Source organism: Tympanuchus pallidicinctus, unplaced genomic scaffold (genome assembly GCF_026119805.1).
Source record: "Tympanuchus pallidicinctus isolate F22 unplaced genomic scaffold, pur_lepc_1.0 scaffold28, whole genome shotgun sequence".
NCBI lineage: Eukaryota > Metazoa > Chordata > Aves > Galliformes > Phasianidae > Tympanuchus > Tympanuchus pallidicinctus.
In genome coordinates this window covers 2,639,786-2,653,646 of record NW_026294745.1, presented here as the reverse complement: position 1 = coordinate 2,653,646, position 13,861 = coordinate 2,639,786, and the positions used below count along the sequence as shown (strand labels likewise).

At 51.8% G+C, this 13,861-nt stretch overlaps 1 protein-coding gene across 16 annotated transcripts in view; it reads left to right on the top strand.

The window, feature by feature from the left end:
* The window catches only part of NCOR2 (nuclear receptor corepressor 2), a 163,947-nt gene extending 156,599 nt beyond the window's left edge, over positions 1-7,348 (top strand). For 9 of the 16 annotated variants that reach the window (XM_052691171.1, XM_052691170.1, XM_052691168.1 and 6 more), the window contains exons 43-47: positions 59-204; positions 1,330-1,383; positions 3,356-3,583; positions 4,890-5,069; positions 5,152-7,348. In XM_052691171.1, coding sequence (XP_052547131.1) covers positions 59-204; positions 1,330-1,383; positions 3,356-3,583; positions 4,890-5,069; positions 5,152-5,327 — 784 coding nt within the window. In that variant the 3' untranslated portion in view covers positions 5,328-7,348. The remainder of the gene's footprint in view (positions 1-58; positions 205-1,329; positions 1,384-3,355; positions 3,584-4,889; positions 5,070-5,151) is intronic. The other 7 variants (XM_052691175.1, XM_052691174.1, XM_052691181.1 and 4 more) reach the window with 4 other exon arrangements.
* Positions 7,349-13,861: the final 6,513 nt, after the last annotated feature.

The following is a 13,861-nucleotide window of genomic DNA, read 5'->3' as shown; positions in this document are numbered from 1 at the left end:
AGATAGGACATCATGACCTGGACGTTACAGAGGTTTCTGATGGCTTTTTGCTTTGCAGGATGGGGTCCAAGTCCCCAGGAAACAACACTCAGCCCCCAGCTTTCTTCAGTAAGCTGACAGAGAGCAACTCTGCCATGGTGAAGTCCAAGAAACAGGAGATCATCAAGAAGCTCAGTACGACCAACAAAAATGAGACGGAGTACAGTAAGGACATGGGGATCTTTACTTTGGGGCGCAAGGGGAAAAGCCTTGAGGACACATGAAGCGAAGGAGGTTTGGGGAAGAGTGCTGTTGTGTTGCAGGCTGCGAGCTCCCAGCCAGCTCTCTGCATCATGCCATGGTTTCTTGGGAAGTGCAAGCGCCAAATGCTTTTCATTGCATCTGGGGAGGCGATGGGAGCATCTCCATGGTGTGGGGCTGTCAGTCCCACCCTGTGGCAGCGCCAGATAACCTCAAAAGGAAGGAAATAAAGAGCTGAGCATGGAGGAGACTTGCAAGCAATTGATATTTTAATGAATGGCCAGCCAAACTGAATCCTTCCTCCTTGAGGTGCATCTCTCCCAAACGTTACTTTAATCCTTACGTCAATATTGGTATAACTCTGTAAAACTAACCAGGCTGGCTTATATTAAAAATCCAGCCCATTCATTCATTAACCACTAATAGAGTAGATAGGATCATAATTTAATTTAGCCCTGCATTATACAGTCAGTACTAATTCAATTTGAATCCATCTTACAACAGCTGCATTGGATAAAAGCAACTGAGCTGTCTCGTCTCCTGGATGATGTTACCATGAGCCAACAGTATTGTTATGTCCCTTTGGGGACGTGCAGCTGAACCCCATGACCTTCCACACTTTTCCTTATCAAGGGAAAATATACAGAAATAGGAAACACCTTTTATTTGATGAGAATTTCTGTTATTCTAAGGAAAGCATTATCCAAGTCAAATAGCTCAGCTAAGAGGGAAAATATTGATGTAACGTTTCTTCTCCTCCTCCTCGCCCTCCCCACTGCCCAGACCTGCTCCTTGGGTATGGAGGACTGGAGCCTGTGGGAATCCCATAGGCGGGAGAGGGTTTAACTTCATAGAGCTCTCAATCCAAAGGGCTGGAGGGAGGGATTGCAGTGCCAGGTGTGAAGGCATCGCCCTGGGATCTGCTTCTCTGCCATTTCCCAAGATGTGACTGCTGGCCTTTAGGCAGAGCTGCCCCGGGGCTGGGGGCTGCTGTCAGCCTGGGCGCTGCTGTGGAACACGAGCTCTCCCAGCTCCATGGCTCCAGAACAGCACTGCTCTGTACTCAAGAGCTTCTTTGTTTCTCCCCAGATGTTGGGCAGCCTGGGACAGAGATTTTCAATATGCCAGCGATTACTGGAGCAGGTAACTCATACTATGTCTGTATTGTGCCTCATTCCATACCAAGTTCACAGCTATCCAGAGCAGGAAGATAGGGTGATGGGAGCATCTCCGTTTTTCCTTCTGCAATAATGCCAAGAGTGGCATTGCTGAGGCTGCAGCCTCACTGCCCTCTGTCGCTCCCTGCTGTTGCGTGCAGTGTGACTCCTCTGAGAGCTTCACAGAGGATGAGAAAGAGTCAGAGCTGTGCAGAGCTGAAGGGCAGTGCAGGAGCTAAACTGGAGGTCTGGAGCTTCCCGTGGGCTCAGCATCCTCCCCAGATCTGCACCTGTGACTTTTAGCCCAGCTAGGAAAGGAAGAGAGAGAGCAAAGAGGTATTGGAAGTAGTCCTACAGGGTTGGGCAGTGGGGGCTTCTCAGACGTGGGGCAGGTCAACCTGAGGGAGGAAGATGGCATGAAACCTCCGCCACCAGCTTCTGGCATAGCTGCAGAGAGGTCTGTGTGGGGACAGAATGCCAACAGGAGAGTCCTTTGGTTGGCAGCACTCGTCCCTCACTGTCTCACCTGCCCAAAGGCAGAGGTGGATGCACTCCCCCAGCAGCACCTCGAGGAGATAGGGCCCCTTGCTGCAGTGCTGTGGCATAGCCGTGCTCTCCCAGAGCTGTGACGTACTGCTGGATAGGAGGCACATCCCATAGGTGCTGTGTACCTGCCCCCATCCCCATGGAGATCCAGCCCTGCCAGCAGAGCAGCTTTCTCAAAGGAAATCCCCACTGACAAGTATTAAATAATACTTAATAAATGATTAACACCTCCTCCAGTGGAGGATGCCTCTGGGTTGTACTGTTCAATTATGAGGAGGAATGACCAAATTTCCCCCGCCAAGGGAAGGAGCAGGGAGTGCCATGCACACTTCTGTGCTGCTCTGCCTCAGCACAGGTCCCGAGCCCAGGGCTGTGGGCACGGATTGTGGTGCAGGAGGGCAGTGCATTGTGGCACATCTGTGGCAGGCAGAATTTGTGGGGTGAAGCCCAATGTCCCAAGAGCGTCGCCTGGTTCCAGCTGCTCATAAGCACAGGGAGCAGGGGGTTTGGAGGGGGCAATGGGGGCAGCCTGCTCCTTTCCAGGGATATGAACCCCCTGGGACGGGGCGAGCTGGGGGCTGTCAGGGGATTCCAATGCCGGCCTGCTGTTCTTGTGTCTGTATTTTGCCCTTGCTTGTTCCCTGTAACCACCGCGTTGGGAATGACGGTCGCGTGGCTGAGCCTAGTGCCCTCTGGTCCCTGCGCTGCACTATAACTGCATGGCTTCTGACACTCACTGCCACTCGGACGTACACCTTGCCTCTGCAGCCTGTCCCGCAGCTGCGGCCAAGCCCAGGGGGACCCCATGGGGGGGTTGGGGCGAGGAGGGACTGAAGGACCCACCCTGCCCTGCAGGCTGCGTGCCCCTCTCCCACCTCCTATGCTGATGCCAAATCTGGGCAGTTCTTTCCAATCCAGTTTTTACGTTTTTTTTTCTAAGTGCCCCCTCTTCCTCCCCTGTCTCTCCCTCCTTGGGAAGCCCCAGCCTCCAGTTTCTCCACACAAACATATTGCATCCGTACGTGCATCTGTGCGGACTCCCCACAGCCAGGCACTGAGCCAGGTGGGAGCGCAGCCCCCTCCTGCTGCACCCCAGGGCTCAGCATAGACCCTTCCCCACTTCCTCTGAGCCCTCGGCCCCATCTCAGCCCCTTCCCCTGCCAGGCCCTGGGGCGGGATGGAGTGGGGAGGAGGAAGAGGAGGAGGAGGAGGAGGAGGGGGGCCAACATGCGTTGCAGAGCTTTACAGAACAAGATGACAACATTTGTTGCTTTGCGAGAATGTGCTGACTGTTTGTTTCTTCCCTCCTCCCTTGTCTCCTTTCTCCCCTTTCCCCGTCCCCCCATCTTTCTTCTCATTTGGCTCCCCCCCACCTCCCGTCCCCTCTTTCCTCCCCTTCCCGTATCTCCCAGGGCTAATCAGTTGTAGGAGCCAGTCGGTCCAAGAGAATTCCAGTACCAACATGGGGTTGGAGGCAATAATTAGGAAAGCCCTAATGGGTAAATATGACGAGCAGTGGGAAGAGCGCTCACCTCTCAGTGCCAATGCTTTTAACTCTCTGAATGCCAGTGCAAGCCTGCCCGCTGCTATGCCCATAACTCCTGCTGATGGACGAAACGAGGACGTGCGCTCCTTGCCAGGTCTGCAGCCCTCTCCACCTTCACTCTCTCTGTATTATTAATTCTCAGCATTTCTGTTTCCCCTTTTGTGGGTGGATTTGTTTTTCCCCCCATTTTTGTTCATTTTGGTTTTCTTTTCTCCCCACCCCAGCTTCAAGCTTTGTGAATCCGCTGATTAATCCCAGTCTTGTTTGATGTTCATTTAATAGTCTCAGAAGGTGCTGATGCTTTCTCTAAACCACTGACCGTGCTCCTTTCCCCATTCCCCACTGTGTTTTTTTAATACCTCCTTTTTTCTTTTTTTTTGTTTTAATCACGTAAAGGAGGTTTATGGGATGGGGAAGCCAACACCCAAAAGACTAAAGCAATAAGCCTTTATTTAGAGCCACCCCAAACTGTTTATAAAACCCCATCCCATGCCCACACAGCAGGAGGGAGTGTTCAGATCCAGCACTGCCTTCCCAGAGCTGGGCTCCTGAGCTGCTCCAAGCCATGAGCAGGTGCAGGGGACACAGGGGAGTGCCATGATTCTCTCCCCAGGCTCAGGGTGTCAGTGCTGAGATGGGCAGTGCCTGGAGGAAGAGAGAGGACTCACATACAGAGCCAGGAGGGTTAGATGGGGATGCCATCTGAGAACAGGACTGGGGCACACCAAGCTTTTAGTGCCTCGGGGGGTTTGCTCAGTGTCGGTTCTGCACACCCTCAGCTTGGGAAGGGAGCCCCAGTTTGTTTGAGGTGTGCATTTGTGCCCCACACAGAGGGCTTGATGGGTGCTGGGGCAGTCTCCAGCCCAGCGATGTGTGGGGGCACGTGGTGCTGAGCCCTGCCCAGCTGGCAGCCAGCGCTCCACAGCTTGCTGCAGGCATGCTCTTCGGCTGCTGCATGAGCCCAGCAGCTTCTGCCACCCATGCTTCCCTGTGCCCGCTGAGGTCTGCCTAGGGTAGGTGGGGTGGGACAAGAGCCCATCCGTCCCCTTTTGGGAGCTCTGTCCTGCTTAGCTGGGCTAATGTTCCCAGCACAGAACGTTCTGTCTCCTAAACCTTAAAAATCTGGCTGAAACATGGCCAGAGATTGTGCTGTAAGGATGGATTAACAACCACAGAAATGAGGGACTACAGCCCTGTGTAGCTATGGGGTCCCTGGAGCTCCCATCGCCCCGTGCAGGGCAAGCTCGCCTCCTGCCACCAGCACCTTGCAGGCTTCAAACAGCACACGGGGCTGGGGAAGCGCAGAGGGGTGCACGCACTCTGTGCCCAGTTTCCCCCCAAAGTCAGTCACGGCTCCATCCTAGCAGGGCCGGCTGATGAGCAGGCGCTTCTCTTTGCAGCAGGAGGGGGGAAGCCAAAGATCGCCGCCAGACCCAACAGCCGCAAGGCCAAGTCGCCGGCGCCCGGCCTGTCCTCTGGTGAGCGGCCGCCATCCGTCTCCTCGGTGCACTCAGAGGGGGACTGCAACCGGAGGACGCCCCTCACCAACCGTGTCTGGGAGGACCGGCCGTCATCCGCAGGTATAGCATGGGGAGGGGGACGTGTCCCTGAGGTCTCCCACTGGTCCCACAGCACTGACCCTCTGCTCTCTGCTCCACACAGGCTCGACGCCGTTCCCCTACAACCCGCTCACCATGCGGCTCCCCAGCGGGGTGGTGACAGCGGCCCCGGCTGTGCCACTGCCACAAGGAACGCCTGGCGGGCAGCACCATGCCTGGGATGAGGAGCCCAAGCCCCTGCTCTGCTCCCAGTACGAGACCCTTTCGGACAGTGAATGAGGCGAGCCAGGGGCAGGGAGACGGCGACCAAAACGAAGGCGCGGGGAGCGAGGTGCCCGGGGCCTGGCCCCGCTGGCTCTCATGAGCAAAGATGCAGGAGCAGAGCTTTTTTTTCGGTTTTTAATTTTTCTTTCTTTTCCTTCCTCTCCCAACCTGCCAGTTTGGTGGGGATTGTGGGGATTATTTTTGTTTTTTTGTTTTTTTGTTTTTCCTGTTTTTTTTTCTGTTGTTGTTCTTGTTGTTCTTGTTGTTCTCAACATCTGGAAACGTCTGCATCCTCTTCAGTCTAAGAAAGAAAAAAGAAGCCTTAACGAGACAAAACCCAAGGATCCCATCTTTGTCCTTGCCAGCATTGCTGGGCAGTGACCCTGCACACCATGTCCCAGGGCTGCGCGCACACAGACGCTCTGCTCCATGGCGCCGGGCTCCGTGGGGCCGTGCCACGGAAACACAAAACCTTGAAACGGTTTAACAACAACAAAAACAAAAGATTTAAAATGCTTCATAGGATCGAACCCGATTTGGTTTCCCTCGGCAGGGTGGGAGCTGCCATCCCCGCCGCGCAGGACGCGTCAGCTCGATGCGCTTTGCACGCAGCTGGGGGAGCAGGGAGGGCGTGAAGAGCCACTTCTGAGAATATTGCTTGTCCCTTCGGTGGCAGAGGGCCTGGGCTCCATCGGTGTGGGAGGAGATTCCCCGTGCTGCCCACAGACGGGCTCGGTTGCTTTAAGTGCATTGTTTTCTGAATGGTGAGAAAAGGCAATTGTAAATTGTATTGGTCTACAGGGTATATTTTTGATACCTTCGGTGAATTATGTCGATATTTTACGCAAGGAAGGACTTAAACAAAACACAGTATTACATGCTGTAAAAGAGGTTCTGTTCTTACACGCAGGCTTTGATGTGTTTGTCCATTGTATGGAAATGTTTAAAAAAAAAAAAAAAAAGAAAAAAAAGAGATGGTAACAGTGATCCATCAAAGTCATCTGTAAGTCAGGAGAATGTATAAACTTAGTTTAAAAAATAATCTTGCCATGGTTGCAGGGCCCCCATGACGTACACCGCTGCTGACTGAGCAGAAAGCCTTTGCTGGTTGCAGGCATTGGTTCTCCAGAGCCCTCCGGAGCTGCCGGGTGTGGGGCAGCACGGCAGGGAGCCAGCAGGGCAGGGAGCTCACAGGAGAATTTAAAAAGAGAAAAAAAAAAAAGAAAAAGAAAAGGAAAAAAAAAAAAGTTTTTATTGTATTTTTGTGATACACATGAATGCTCTACTTTACATTATTTTTTTCATTCCATGATGTTGGATCATATCTGCAGTTACATGGTTAAAGAACAAAAATATTAGACTTTTTTTTTTTCATTCACTTCTGCTTTCTCGCTCCGGGGGAAAAAAAAAATGGCAAAAAAAAAAAAAAAAAAAAAAAAAAAAGTATTAAATGCTTTGCATTCTATACGCTAGAGGAAACAAGAGCACGGCACAGACTTCCCGCAGCCCGCAGCAGCTCTGACCTGCCAGGCAGTGAGCATCGCCCGGTCACCTCTCCATGGTTCTTTCTTTTCCCCCTGCAATGATTCTGATTTCAAAGCAAGAGAACGATGGTGTTTGTTGTTTGTTTGGGGTATGGGTTTTTTGGTTTGGTTTTTTTTTGTTTTTTTTTGTTTTTTTGTTTTTTACAATGTACAGGTTTTTAACGTTCATCGATGTTTGTGTCTTTTCTGTTGTGCTTTTTTTTTTTTTTTTTTTTTAAAAAGACAAACAAGACAATGCACAACGACGTGGAAGCGTTTCCATTCCCAGGTTATTGCTGCTGGTATCTCCCCGGCTCTGAGACACAGAGCTGACAGAGCTGATGTCTGGGCATAACGCTATTAAAAGTGTCACAGATTTTTCTGGGAAAAGTCCAGGTTCGACCCATCTTCCAAACCGCCTCTTCAACCTTTTCAGAGAGAAAAAGAAAAAAAAAAAAAAAAAAAACAACAAAAAAACCACAGCAAAGAATAAAGTTACCACTTGGCACAGTAGTGCTGCTTTGGTGTCTTGAAGAGAGGCCGAGAGAGGCGCAGGTCGCTGCAGGTTTCGTGGAGCTGCTGGATGGGGGGCAGCCCTGGCAGCGCTGGCCATGCCGGTGTTGGCACTGAGGGACGCAGCCTGGGGCCGAGGCGCTCCTCACCTCGGCATTTGTGAGGGCGGCAGCGGGCAGCCTTTGGGTTGCTGTCATGGCGCTGCATCCTGTCACGTCTCCTCCTGCCTTTTCCCCCAAGCTCTGGCTGTAGCCAACCGCGCTGCCACCAGGGCTTGGCTGTGTGACATCCCGTGCCGCCCGGCCTGAGGCACGCTGCCTGAGCCCTGTCACGTCACCCCGCCTCCCCCGAGGAGGCCTCACAGCCTGGTTGTTTTCTTCTCGTTATCCCTTCGTGTGCCCAAAGCAAAGGCGCTGTCAGGGCTCCCTGAGCCCACAGTGAGGGGCTGCGGTGCTGTGGAAAGCTGTGAGGTTTTGGTGAGGTGACGTCCGCCATTTTGGGGCCGTTGGTTGGCTGGGCTGGGAGTGTCCCTGGCTGCAGGCAGGGGACAGGAGGAGCTGCCTTTGGCTGTGTGTGTGGGGTTGGCTTCGCCCGGGGAAGCTCTCCTCCCTGCCTGCTGCTCTCTGTCCTGTTCTGTCCCTGCTGTCCCTCCGCAGGCCCAATCCGGCAGCACAGGGGGACAAACAAGGAGGCAGCAGCTCTGAGCTGCTTTTGGTGGAGCAGAAAGCACCCTCCAGCTGGAAGTTGATTAACTTGGGTAAAATCCATGAGTTTACCACACGCTGGGAAGGAGGTGCATGGCCGTGCAGAGGGACGGGCCGTGAGGCTGTGTTTTTGGGAAGCGGGGAGCTGCTGCTCCTCCAGGCTGTGAGCACAGCTGCCCTTCCTTGCCCTGCTGGTCGCAGGCTCTGCTGTCGCTCTTTTCCCCCAAATCACCCACCTGCTGTGGCTGCAGCCCCCAGCACCCCATATACCCCCAAATCCCATGGCAGGTCCTTGCCGATGCGTCCTCGTGCTGCCAACCACCGTGCATCCCCATCCAGCAGTCAAGGAGGAGGAAGGTGTGTTGAACCATCAAAAAAACCCCAAACAACCCAAGTTTAAAGGTAACATTAACCCACTTTGTAATTTGTACAAACAAATTATTGGGCAATTTATTATTTGAACTGTACCGGGGGGAGGGGGAGGGAAGAGGGGAAGGATATCTATTTTTTGTGCGACTGAACTGTGCATAGCTGTTTTGAAGTGAGCTGTATGATAGACAGGGCTGTACATAGAAACCATGAGGTGTAAATATTTACCCAGCTTACTCTGAAGGGGAGATGTTCTGCTGCTGAAGGTGAAGGGCTTGTTCACTGTTACTTTGCTCAGCACGCCCACCAGCAAGCGGTGTGGGCAGCAGTGGCTGAACACTGCCTGACTGTTGAAATAATAAAAAAGCAAACAAACAAACCAAAAAAAAAAAAAAAAAAAAAGCTTATTTGCCAGCAAAATACAACTCTCCTGCTTCTTTTGCATGCATAAAGCCAGGGAGAGCAAGTTGGTGGCACAGTGTGGGTGGCAGTGGGGGGGAGCCTGCAGCGATGGGGTGCATCTGGAGGTGCCGACAGAAAAATGGGCTGAAAAGGGGGGAAAAAGATATTGGTGACTGTGCAGCATCCCCAGCCCCAACCAAGGCCTGGTAGCAGTCCCGTCTGCCCCCTTGGGACACATGTGCCTCTCTCTCCCCATCAGTCAGCCTGAAATATCTTGCACAGCTCTAAGAAGGGGTTCTCCTCTCGCTCTACTTTCATTTTATTTTAATAAGCTACTGTCTGCAGCTCCCCAGAAACACAGAGGCTTCTTCCCCGCTCCTTGTACCCCCCAGACTGTTTCTGTTAGTTTTTTGCAGGGGAAATGGAAAACCAGCCCAAAACAGCCCCCTGGAGCTTTGGGAGTGGGGAGGGGGCCAGGATGACTCTGGAACCACTGAAATAAATGCCACAAAATGGACACCTTGGCTTTGATGGTCTTTGAATAGCAGCCAAGGAAAATATTGTCCCAAATTAAATGAAAGAAAATAGACGTTCTGGTGATGGATAAATCCTCACAAGCCCCGCAGGGAATTATTGGGGAAGCTAATTAGCTGCTACCTAATTAACAACTGCAACAGAAGCACTGGTAGCTGCTTGCTGGTCTGTTTTGCTTTACCCCTGATACCAACTCCATGGGTTTTGGCTGACTTCGACTGGGGTGCAGCCATCAGCAACCCTTTCCATGTCTTTCGCTATGGGTTTGTTTTGTGGCATGAGTAGTTTGCATTTATATCTCAGAAATGGCTCAAGGAGCAAAGGGGCCTGGAGGAGGTTTTATTTCGTAGCAAATGGGCTGTGATGGCGGGGCAGAATGGTATGTCCATGTGTGATTATACGGAATTTTTCTCATTGGAAGAATATTACTTGGTTGTGCACCTGGGGCCTTCAGCTGCCTTTTCTGGGGGCCCACAAATTGTTTTATAAAAAGTAACGATACTCCAGTTTTCCTCCTGAAAGGAGCAACAAACACCCCTGCTTACAGGCATAAGGCACAGCATTTTGGGTGCTCGAAGTCTGTAGTGAAAATGCTGAGTCACCGCCTGAAGCAGTGATGGAGCACCTGGTGGGAAGGCAGGGCCAACCCAAGGGAGCGCAGGTGGAGGCAATGTGCCTGATTGTCCAGGAGGGGTGGAGCCAGGATCCAGCCCTTCCCAGACCTCATTTAAGTGTTGGCAGTGGAGGAAGAAGGATCTTGTTGGAGATCCCTGCATACTTGAGGTGTTCTGAAGGTAAGTAGATTTTTTTTTTTTCCTTTGTTTCTATGCCCACAGCTGTTACATTTGAGCAAGTTGTCATCTGCTGCAGCCTGGGGCCTTTGCTATTCTGCTGCTATTGCTGTACTTTCTATTGAGTTACAAACCCAAAGGGACTGTTAGGCTTCTCCAGGTTGTGGAGGGTGCTCTGAGGCTGTGCATAGCCCTCGTTGCTTTATATGTGTGCCTGGGGCTGTGTGGTGTGCTGAAGGCTCCTGGCCCTGTGGTTGGGGAAGGGCACTCGGGCATCCAAAATCCCAGGCCATGCCCTGAGCCATTTCCTCCAGCCCCATGCACGTCCTTCAGCCAACCAAGCAATGTCTGTGGTAGAGATCTGCTGGCTTCTTGGGCTTTTGGACTCCTGACACCAGTAATGGTGTTTTATTGAGGTTGGGAGAAAGGTTTGCTGCTCTGAAGACACTTGGAGTAAGTCAATAAACAGCACCAATTGAAGTGGCAATGCTTAGCTTCTTACATCAGGATTTTGGCAGTGATGAGGTCTGACAACCATTGCTTTCATTGATAACTCACACTGATGTCGACAAAACAGAAGGTGAGAAATTTCCAAGGCCAAAAGCTTATGATTTAATGATGGAAAACGTTAGACCTACTTAAAAAGCTCTCACGTACAGAGAGGAAAATGAAACGGGATGAAAGCAGATGGCTTTGAAAACCAGCAATAAAAGTCAGAAATCCAGACTTGGATTTTGCTTTGGTGGCAGATAGGGATTGTGGAGGGGGGAGAGAAGATAGAAGGATAGTCCCTGGTGGCTTTGCCCTGGACAGGGCTGTGAGGAGGCGCAGCAGTGTTGTGACTTTCTCCTGATGATGAATCGATGTTGAGTTACAATTGAGGGGTTGGTGTCCCTCCCACCCAGTGCTCCCCTTTGTCAGCAATGCTGCCGATGTCCTTGGCTGTAAGTGCACAACCTGTGGAGTTGCAGGGTGCTGGATTGGGAGGGAGCTCCATCTGGAGAATGCCCTGCTTTTGTGTCAGCACCATGCTGAGCTTGGCAGGGCGCTTTCACTTAGAGGAAGCAGAAGCTATCAGTGAAGATCAATCTTTGGCCAGACATTTCTGCTGATGCTTTCCAACTTCTTGCATTTATTAGTCATTTGCCATCTCTCTGAGGACTGTACACATGCTCAGTTCAGAGCAAACCCTCCTGTGGTATTTACTAAGGAGATGCTGGGGAATAGGAAGCATTGACTGCACTCGCTGCAGCTGTGCTAATGATAACTTATTTCCAGCTGTCATGTGCTGCTCTGTGGAAGCAGTGGATAGATGCATGAGACTTGGCCCAGCTTTGTCCGACATCCAGCCAGTGTTTGCTGCTACTTTGTCCTGAGCTGCACAGAAGGCAGAGTGTCTGCCAGAGGTCAGAGCAAGGAGGCTGGCCGGTGCCTGGAGCTGGGCACCAGCTGGACCCAATCAGGTCTTTTCCCTGTGGGGTGTTAATCCTGGGCCTTGGGTGAGGGCCATCTCCAGCTTTTGTGGTTTTGGAACAGAAAAGAGCTCCATTCTGTTCAACAAACCCTCATGCCTTGTCTCTGTACCCAGATAACAAGGCACAGCCATTTCAAGAGGTGCTGGCTCCTTAGATGAGAAACATATCCAACTTCCCTGCACTTACCCCATTTTTAACCTACCAGGATTCACTTAGCCCCTCCAGGCTGTCAGAGCATCCTGCTGCCTGTCAGACTGGAGCTGCCTCCTGCACCCACTGGGGAAGGAGAAACCAAGCAGCAGAGGTTCCTCCTTTGTGGAGGTGAACAGTCTTTTTATTAGGTCCAGATGTTCCTTTTTGCCCCGGGCCGTGCTGGGAAGTAAAGCAACATGTTAATGTTGGCTGGGAGAGCCTTGCTGGAAACACGCTTGAAGGAAGTGGGGTTTCTCCTGCATCCCCACTTTCAGAGTGCAATTGTGAGATAGAGCCAGCACAGGAGGCACAGGCACCAGAAATGGGGTTGATGTGAGCAGCCCCATTCCTTTCGGTGACCAAAGATCTTCCAACAGCAAGTGTGGTTTTTGCCACCCACTCCCCAGAGCCATCTGGTACCCTCTGCAAGCAGCATTGCAGTACAGCACTGGTGGAGCAGATTCAGCTGGGCTCACACAGGATGCAGTGCCAAGCCTGGGGGCTTCTGAAACACATGGCTTGTTAACAGCATGCTCCAGCCACGGCTGGGGCTTGTGCTGAGGGCTGGTGCTGCCAGATGCTTATAAGGGCTGGGGGACTTGCAAAAGGCCAGGGCTGCAAAGTTCAATGCAAGAGCAGTTCTGTGCTAAACCAAGGGCCTCGAGCCTGGAGTGCTGCCCTGCTCCTGTAGCCTCTGGTTCCGTCTATACTGATAAATCTATGTGGCAAAGGGTGCTCTAAGATACTGCTACCATCCCATAATCATGGAATGATTTGTGTTGGAAGGGACCTCAAAAATCATAGTGCCCCACTGGAAGCTGGACCTGAAGCCAATCCCCACCTTGTGCGGCCCCACACGTTGCAGTCAGGAGCTCCATAGCACAGCGTGGCTGGGCACTGGGACGTCCCTGCGATGCCCCACAGGAGGCAGCTGAGCTGTGCTCACTGAGCAGCCATAGCCAATGGCCTGGAAGGGCAGGTGCTAAAAAAGAATCCCTGTCAGAAGTGAGTGGAAGGGGAAGAATACAAAGGCTTTTATTTCCTGAGGCATTTGTCAGTAAGACAAATGTGTTTTCTGAAATGTGCTGCCTTTTCCTAGCTGGCCTCCCACACAAGCTCCAAACAGGCTCGCACAGCATGAAGCGGGCTGGTGGCATTTGTCCTTGGTGACCCAACGCTCGTGGCCTCAGATGAAGAATTGTTTGGATCACTGTTTATTATCAGTAAGCGGAGCGTATTGGAAGGAAGTGACAGATTTCAGCACTACATCTAGAACTGGTTTATTGCTGGTGTGCACCTCTTGCCCTTATTATTTATGTTGAAAATGATAAATGAGGGATTGATGATTCTAGGTGGTGTATGAATAATCAGGTCATTTTGCTGGAGCGCCCCAGGGGAGGGTAATGTTTCTACAATCCTCCATCAAAGGGAATGCAGCTTGCACTCACATGTGTGCATGCATGCTTGTGCTGTGTTGCGTTGCACTCAGTCTCCTTCATGTTTCAAGGAGCTGCAAATAGCCACTGAGCTTAGGGTCTGATGTGAGAGAGGAGCCCCTGGAAGACTGTTTGAATGTTTTTGTATATAGAAATGTCTGATCACTGGGCTGAGAATGGGCTCGGGAAGGGAATCTGGAGGTGGTTAACTGAGAGGAGAGTATTTTTACACCAGAAATATGCTGTCCGCCTGTTTGCGGAGAAGGAAGGATGCAGTGAGCACCAAAAGCTTGGCAGGATGAGAGTGTTCATCCTTGTGGATGTGAACTCTCCATCTGTCTGAGGGTGGAACCGTTTGGATCCAGCATCATTATTAGAAGCAGAAAATAGAGTTCATAAAACTCCTTTCTTATGCTCCAAAAAGTAATACAAGGAAACCTACCTGAGAACAAACTATTCCTGCATTGATTTCCCCCTGTGGCTGAGGGCACTGGCAAGGGAAGGAGATGTGGGGCTTGGCGGGGGCTTTGCAGAGCTGGGGGGGGTCCTTGCTCCTCTCCTGTGTAATGACTGCAGGGCAGTTAGGAACAGGAGCACAGCTGGGCGCCTG